General features: G+C 41.1%; 1 protein-coding gene across 1 annotated transcript in view; it reads right to left on the reverse strand.

Annotated features, from left to right (window-relative positions):
- LOC118330868 (transcription factor SOX-6-like) overlaps positions 1 to 8994 on the reverse strand; it is a gene marked incomplete in the record, with an annotated part of 105754 nt that overhangs the window by 16974 nt on the left and 79786 nt on the right. Inside the window, 1 exon segment of the mRNA XM_035665563.1 lies at positions 7894 to 7973. Within this exon segment, the coding sequence (XP_035521456.1) occupies positions 7894 to 7973 (80 nt within the window).

The following is an 8994-nucleotide window of genomic DNA, read 5'->3' on the forward strand; positions in this document are numbered from 1 at the left end:
AAATCATCAATTTAAAGAGAATTTAAACCAGATGAAACAAGAAAAACTTCTGAAAATTAAAATTCAAGTAAAATCAGGATACTCTCAGATAAAAGATATCTTTATATAATGAATGGCATAACAGTGACTCTCACTTATGATTGTGTGTAGGAAAACATCCGTTTGGGCCCCAGGAGGTCACATAAAAAGCAAAGCAAATTCCAAGTAGCCCCAAGTTCTGAGCTCACAAGCTTAGTGTATGTGTGAGGTTAATGTGTGTGTGAGGTGCTGTGGTCACCCACTGGCATTACCGCTGTACCTGTGTGTGTGTTCTGGTCAGATGTGAGTGTATAAATCTGCTGTATCCTGGGTGTGTCTTGTATTCTGCGTGTGTTTGTACAGTATGCTCACAGATACGCAGCAGTGATTGTGTGTGTGTGTGTGTGTGTGTGTGTGTGTGTGTGAGGACGAAAGTGAGAGTAAGAGTGAATGTGTTTTTCTGACCCCTTTGGCTAGTGTGTAAGGCGTCATTGGCATCCCTCTTTCACCCTCTACAGAAGGCAGTGGCTGTGAACTCTGACCCCCCACCCCCACCACACACACACACACCCTTGATCCTCTTGTGTTTTTTTTTTTTCTTTTTTGCTGTATCCTCTCTCCTGGCGCTGCTTACATCTTCTGAGGTTTGATGGGTGTGTATTTGAGCCAAACACACACAGAACTCATGTGGAAGCAAATGTGCGTGTACACACACACACCTAGATCTAAAGTTGACAGGACTGTCTCACACAAACGGAAAATTTGTTTGAGGGGGAGAGTATTTATCAGGGAGGCAATCCAGCAAAACATTTTTATTTTAAATTATCTACAATCCATCTCTGACACTTATTCTTTCAACAGATGCTGGGAGCAGCTTGTATATCGATTTGTAACTAGAAATAAATCCAGACAATAGCTAAAGAAACTTTTAAATCCTTGGTTGAATCGTCCTTAAGTTTTTACTATCTGACTATCTACAAAATTGGATATCTAATACTTAGTTCTGCACAACCATGAGTATGGAAATGAGATTTTCAGACAATGCTTGGCCCAGTATAGCTTACAATAAAAGGCTGGTTTTCTTTATATATCAAGAAACAATGTGAACCACAATGAAAATAAGCCCCATGGCTGTTTTCGTTATCCTGACTATTTAACCTTTTTAAAATCTTGGCCTGCAAGCGGAGCTGTAATTTCAAATTGTAACAGTCAAATAAAATAAAATCAAATTAGGATTGCAGACAATACTTTATGATTCTCAAAAACACTTGAGACTAATCTTGTCACATATGGTAAGTCCTTGCATTAACAGTTCAGACAATTGAGTTTCCTACATTAATCCCAAAGACAATAGTGGACAATCATGTTTAAGTAGGTGTAGTCATACTGCAATTACATCTTGGGAATGAGTCAATTGAAAAACACTTACAAAATATTGTAAAAAATAATAATAATAAAAAACGACTTGGAAAGTATATGCCATCTGCCTTCAGGGTTGGACAAAAACTTTAAATGTTGCAAAAAAAACCTATACCGATTTTCCATCCAACAAAAATCAAAGAGTCAAATACTCGGCCCACAGTCCAGGGTCTTCTAAATCAAAGTTAGCTGGCCAGACAAACCGCTGCCTGTAACCACTGTCAACCCCTGTCTAAATGCATTGGAGTGTGAGTGCTGGAGTATCAAGAGCCTGTCCTCAGGAAAACCACCCAGACGTGGCTGGCCTTCACTTAAGACTCCCTCCTCTCGTTCTTTCTTTCCTGCTTTCCTCTCATTTTTTGTTACTCTCACCTCATCTTTACTCTCCCCCTCTTTCTGTCTTATTTTTGTCCTACTCTCTTTTTATCTCTCCCGACTCACTCCCTTTTCCTTCTATCTCTCAGTTTTGTTCCAAAAACCCTATTCATATCTTCTCCCCCATCTCCATCTCTGTTTCTTTTGCTCTCTGACTCTGCTCTCTCCGCCCTCAGCCTAAACGGCCCCCAGTGTTGTGAGATCTGATTTCCCTGTAGTCAAAACTGCAAAGCCTCCTGGGACCAGAGATCCAAAAGCAAAGAGTGAGCCATAGAGAAAGAGAGGGAGGGGGATAGAGAGTGTTGCGCTGCTGACACACGAGACCACCGTCGCTTCACTGCCGAAGCGCCAGGCTCAGCGGTTAGGGCCAGAGAAATTGGCTGGCCCTCTTTCCACTTCTCTCGGAGCGATATTAAACACAAACAGAAGGGGCCTCGCCATTGAAACAAAGCCCTGATGTCACGCCACTTATTTTCCTTGGAAGGCACCAGGAGCGCTCGGGCCAACCCCTGGCGATATGAGATCCCGGTAAGAATGTGCCTTGTATGACTGGTGGTGAGGCCTCTCGCGTCAATCAAACCGACCACAGAGTTACTTCTGGTGATGCCTGATATTCTTACAGCTCTAAGGGGAGCAGACACACAAGTCTTTGAGGTAAAACACACAGTTAGGATCTCACAACCGCCTCTGCTTGTGTGCAAACACACCCACTGCTATTGTGCTGTTAACTGCGATTCTGTCAGCAATTAAAAATAAGAAGAGGGAAATGTTGAACAGACAAAAGGCAGAGCATAAGAGCTCTTACCTTATTTTTTTCTCTGTTTCTTGAAGACACTGTGAGATTGATTGGTGACTGGGGAGGCCAATGTGCAGCGTTAACAACCCCAACTAGAGCTCTCGCCATTCAGTCAACCCCCAAGGGAAGACAATGCCGCAATTTCCTAAATTACAAATTGACAAAGGGGCCTCAGACCACGCCATAGCTGTCCAGATATCTGACTGGCCGTTGGACATTAGTGCTAATTTGACTAAAATCCAAATGATTAGTCTGTAATTTTTGACCCTCCTGAACATCAGCAGGTTTTTTTTATAGCCATGGCCTACTTTGGTATAACCCTTAAGCAGAGAGAAGGTGATGTTGGGGTGATCTGGGTGTGGGCAGCACTGTCTGAACTGCTATATTGTAGCCTGCCAACAGCCTACTCCAGTCTCTGACCGGCCTGTCCCATTAGGACTGAGTAGAGAATCCCTTTAGCTGGCCTCTTTTAGTGTCAAGCTGCTATCGATCTCAGGAGTACACATAACAAATGAGGTTTTGTCTTTTTCAGCAGGTTTGCAAGGGGAGGAGGAGGAAGAGTGAAATGGATCAACTGCCACTGAGCTGGCCCAAACAGAGGACGGAGGCTAAATATTGTACTGGGAGGGTTTGTTGTGTCCAAGATAGTGAAAGAGATACACAGAGAGGCATGTTGCATAAAGAAAACCATTATTTCACTTCCAGTTCTCTTTTCTTTTACAGAACAGATGCTTAGTTTTTTAAGTCGATTGCCTTATAATCATTTTCTGACAAAGAAAGTCATATGTTGGCAACAGGGCAGAAATTATGACTCTGGGGCACAAAAGTTAGTTCCTTACCATCGTCTCAATGCCTCAGACACTGAAACAGAAATAGGCAGAACATCGAGACAGACAGCGAGAAATGTCTTATGATTTCAGCAAGAATGTCCGCTAAGCAACTGTATTTCACTCGCATTAGTAGCGACAAAGGAAGCCTTTCTTCAGCAAGAATCCACTGTTTGTGAAGGGGTCTACTCCAAGGCTCTGGAAACAATTGGCCCGATCCAGTTCCCATGCCGATAGCACAACATTTGTGCTGTCAAAATTGTTAGGTCAGGTCATGATGAGTCAAGCACAATAGGAAAGCTTTTGCCAAATATTTTTGTTATCCTGCTTTTGATTTGATAGGTTTTTACGATTGATGAAGAAGGAAATTATTTGTTATTGCTGTTACTTTCTCCACCTTTATTGTCTTGTCCAACGATTTGGAGAAATGGCTTGTTCTTGTTGCTTGTGCAGGTTTATTTTCACTGCCTGAGAATATGCCCTGCCTGTATGCCAATATGCTTGCTTGACCATCAGTGCCAGCCAGCTGTCTGAAGGCGCGCTACGGGGCAGAACTACGAAACATCTGGAGGAGTCTGGCTACAACATCTGCCCATCCTGTACTGAGCACAGATCTGGAATTAAAATGGTTTAATGCCAGCTGGTGTCTACTTGACTACAGTATGTAGCAGGAGAGATTGCTAACGTAGAACTAACATGGTGTAATTGTGTAGTTACAATGATTTTTTATAGGGTAATGCGCAGTTTCACACACTGGAGTTAAGGCCATTGTGAAGTGAAGGGTAACTGAGACTAATAACTAAAGAACACTTAAAAACAAGTCACAATGTGTGCACTGGCCTGCCACGTCAAGATATTATGCCTTTACAGTAGTGGCTTTTTTAAATTCCAACTGACTGACCAAAAAGAAAAAACACTTTCTATTGATTACGAATGATGGTTAATGACTTATTATTTTTTGAAACTACATAAATTAAACCATATATTTACCTCACCCTCACCCTCTGATCCATTTTTCTTTTTTTTTTAATGAGTGCAACAGTGCATCTGGCCTCAGTTCACACATCACCAAACATGACAAACAACAAACAGCACAGAGTCAAAGGGTCAAGGCCAAAGGCAAGACCGGAGATAGTCTTCATGCATGATAAATAAGGGATGAGTAAAGAAACAAGAAGTTAGTGGAAGTATGTTAGCAAGACTGGGTAGAAAAACATCCATTCACAATAATTGTGAGAAAACAGCTTTTCAATGCTGTCGTTGTCCCTCACCTCCCAAAGGCAGAGCCCATAAAGAAAGCAGAGCCAGAACTGAGAAAGAGAGGAAGAGCCACTCTGGCACTACAGCGTAACCGCAATGGCTACATGCAGGCCAAAGGGCTTAAGATAGTGCAGGATGTAGAGAAATAAAGTGGTTCTGTTCTACTCATCAGTTTTTTTGGAAATCTGTTACATCAGAATCACGTTAGTTCAGGGTTTCCTGCAGAAATTTTTAGCTCACTAACTTGAAATAAAGACCCCCGCTAACATCAGGAGAAGTGATTACACTATAATAATCAAGCCGGTGTGCTACACCACACAGCAATGGCCATGTCTGTAATTGTTGAGAATAGATCATGAGACAAGATCTGTTAGGATCTGTTAGGATAGGTCAGACTCAACTCAGCTGTCATTGATGGATCACATCATATGTTAGCTGTACAGTAATTATTCAAACCAGTATTTCACAATGCTGAGAAAAACAGAAAAGTTGGGAAAAGTAAAGGCAAATGGCTTAAAAACAACTTTCCTGAGGGAAACCCTGTAGTTGTCAAACTCTCAACATTCAAACAAGCAGCTCACATACAAGATGCAACCTATGATACATACAGGGGTGAAGGTAAAGTGTTGATTCACTTCAAGAAGCTGAACCATATCAACTTCACAAGGTAAGCATTTATTTCAAGGCTGTTAAACTGGATAGCAGCACACTATGCAGGTGTTTTTATTATGCCCTTCCTATCTAGACTATGTAAAGTAAATTTTTTTCAGTGCTGCAAACGCTACTGTACCATGGAGTGCCAGGAGTGCTACTGGCAAATTCTTGAGATGAACAAGTACAACTCATAAATATCCTCGTGATTGCTTTTGGCGTAGGCATTGTTGTCAAAACAATGTCCAAACATGTGCTGAAAGCCAGCGCCTCCATCTCACAAAAATTCCTCAGATAATCATACATTTTTTTTCTCTCATAAACACTTCCCCACGCTCACTGTCTTCCTCCCTTTCCCAGTCTCCTACTTGATTTCAGCCAATGCCGTGATGCGAAACTTCCTCTTTCATTCAGGTTCCTCTCTGCCTCTCATTCTCCACGTCTCAGGCAGTGTTTAAATGTGAATGAGTTTGCATCTCCGACATCATTCATCCTCTTACCTCTCACAAGAGTGAGAGGTAAGAGACTCTTTTGATCATTTCAAAGCTAGGAGGGGAGATAAGCTGCGCCGAGGCTCCAATCCCCTCAGCACAGCATGGCGCTTTGCTAAGTCAATAGCAGCTAATGAGGGCCTCGATAAGCGAAAACCACAATTCAAATTGAATAACAGATAAGGATTCTTGTATCATCCAAAAGCCATGCTATGGTAATGACTGACATGATGAAGCAATATTGTTTGCCAGTGAAAAAGCTTTTGAGGGCTTTTGTTCTTACAACTGATTGTAGGTACAGCAGGAGGGGTGACGGGGTCGTGTTGTGAAATTCCAAACCGCCTTTAGGGAGTAGCGATTTCATTTTTCTTTTCTTTTTTTTTTTGTTTTTGTTTCATTTTTTTTCTTTGCAAATATGTTCTATGATAACCATTATGGATAAGTGCTATTCTCAAACCACAGGTGTCAAGCAGCAATAAAATATTTGATGAATTGCCTGGGCCAGGTGTTGTGCTGGTGGGGCGGAATTCCTCTGTGATTCATCATAACGGCTTTTGTCTGACACAGCTGACAGGCACCAGATAAGCGGGCTAGCATGTTAGCGTTGGCATATAGAGCTTCGTCTTTAATCAATGTGTCATGTTGTTTTATTGAAAAAAGTTAACTCCATTCAAATTTGTTAACAAATAAGGCTGAACCAATGAATGCATGCTAGGCCTCCTCCAGCTTTGACTTGTATTTCCCACTCCTTCAAACATCATCATTTTGCTCTTGTAGATGTTTTTTTGTGGTATTTATGAAGACATACTGCAACCCAGGGCAGCTGAGAATATTGGTTAGTTGTACAAAGAACATCCAGAAATGATGATGGTAGAAGGCAAAACTTTATTTCTATCTTGGTGGTATTTTTGATAATCACAGTTTAACCTTCTGTTGGTGGCACTAGCATTTTTAACAGTGCAGTCATGATGATTATCACTTCTCATGCAAAATAGTTGGTTCTTCTTTTTTTATTGTGTTGCCAGTGGTTCTTTCCTAAGTAAAATCTACAAGACACTCTGCAGGTTTAATAATAGCCTTGATCTCATATAAATATAAAAGGTTTCATTCTCATATAAATATAAAAGGTTTCATTCTCCAGGTATAGATGAAATCCCTATTGTGTTGTTTGAGTCTGCAATGGATAGGAAGCATTAAAAAGCGTTTTAATTTATGAAAATGTTACAGGTTTTTTTGCCTACTTGAACTCAGGGCGAGGTTAGAACAAGTAGGAGTTTCGTTTAGTTTGCCACACCTCCTTATCTTGACTGTCGTTTCTATTTATCTACTCATTTTGTACAATTGTCTTTTTTGTCTGGCTTTCTGGTTACACCCTCAGGATTAGATCCATATGTACTTTCTCAGTTTACAGACCTTCACCCTTATAGATGTGTCTTTGTTCGTGCTGCTGTTCTGAAACTTCTTTTCTACTACAGTTGTTTATATGGTTGTGAAACACTCACTTGAGTTATCATCATAGATATTGAAGAGGCACTTCATTAGATTACTTTTCTGGCCTTTACTCTGACACACTCTCCAACTCTAAATTTATGTAACCTCTTTTTTACAATGCCATGGGACAATAAAGGATTAAGGATAATGATAGAATAAGTTGGAAAAAACATTTTCTTTAGTTTAGGTTTAAGGAAGTAAAACAATTTTGGTTTAGGAAGGACTCATGCCTGACACAACAAAAGCAATTTGAGGTTTACATCCTAATGGCTAAATGTAAAAAGAAACCAAGAAAACTCATATTTCCTGGGTGCAATTTATTTATGAGTTGAGAAGTGAAGCCAGGTGAAACCGAAGCATCTCACACACTTCATTGTGAAACAATACTGCTTACTGTTTCCACCGTATCATCCTTTGGCATTAGTCACCCTTTTCATTTTAAAGGTTAGTTCACCCAAATTACAAATAACTCTTTCTGACTCCTTTAGTGGGAGCCTTGCAGACAGTTTTGGTTATTGTGGTAATTTTGCTGAAATTTCGGGAAACCAGGTGTTTTTCGTCTTACCTGTAGTTGTAACGGGCTGAGTCCAGACGCCGCTGCAGCTGCCATTGTAGATGGAATGAACTGCATGGGGTAATTCTCACCTGTTGAAAAACCAAAACAACACATATTGTATAGAGAGGTGGGGGCACAAGCGCTAACCTGCTCTTTACCTTCAGCCAGCCTTCTCTTTCTCTCTGTCTCGCCTTTTGTCTCCTTACTTGTTCCTCTCTCGCTTTCATGTTTTTATTCATGGCCATCAAAACATAAAGGGTCACAAGTGCTTTAATAACACTCATTGTCGGTACACATGGGTGCTTGAGACCAGGGCGAGCAAAGTTAAAGTCCAGCTCTCCCTCATTGGGATGCACTCATAAATTCATATACGAGTACCGTGTATAACCCCTACTGTTTGTGCCTAAAAGGCTTTCCATGTCCGAGCCTTTGTTGAACACAGACCAAAGTCAAAGGAGAGTGTAGAATAATGGCTTTTTAATCCCTTTCTTCATTTCTGTCTCTCTTTGCAGTCTTGTGGGAGTGTATGTTGGTGCAGTAGGAATAAACATGGATTATTTTATGAAGTATGGAGGGTCAGTGGAGCGTGGTGTCAGGCGAGCACCTGGAGGAATGCATGGAAGAAAGGAATGTGTGAAGGACGAAAAGAGAGGAAGAAAGCAGGTGGTGCCGCGAATCCTGCAATGAGAAGACTGTTTACTGTTTATTCTTGTATGTCTTCAAGCGTTTTGTTGTGTCAGTTTGTGACCAATCCTTATGGATTGCTTAAACATGCAATATGCATGCAATTCTTTGCATTCTTTGAGTTTGTCTGTCTGCACTATCTTTACATTTTTTGGTCAGTGTGTACAAGGAGAACATGCTTGAGTGTGTGTGTGTGTCTGTGTGTGAGAAAGTGTGAAATTCCATGTTGCAGTTGTGTTGTGCAACTGACATGCTTTCAGCACGCCATAAAAGAGACATTCCAGTTCTTGCTGTGTCCAATGTATTGTTCCTGACGTGAACAAGCAGGGCTTGTAAATCTCCATGCTCATTTCCAGAACATTCCTCACCTGACACACCTCATTAACATAGACTGGGATCCCAGTGTTTGTGTGCATGCATGTGTGT

This window comes from Morone saxatilis, unplaced genomic scaffold (assembly GCF_004916995.1).
Source record: "Morone saxatilis isolate NCDOM2014 unplaced genomic scaffold, NCSU_SB_2.0 Contig2, whole genome shotgun sequence".
NCBI classification, from domain to species: domain Eukaryota; kingdom Metazoa; phylum Chordata; class Actinopteri; family Moronidae; genus Morone; species Morone saxatilis.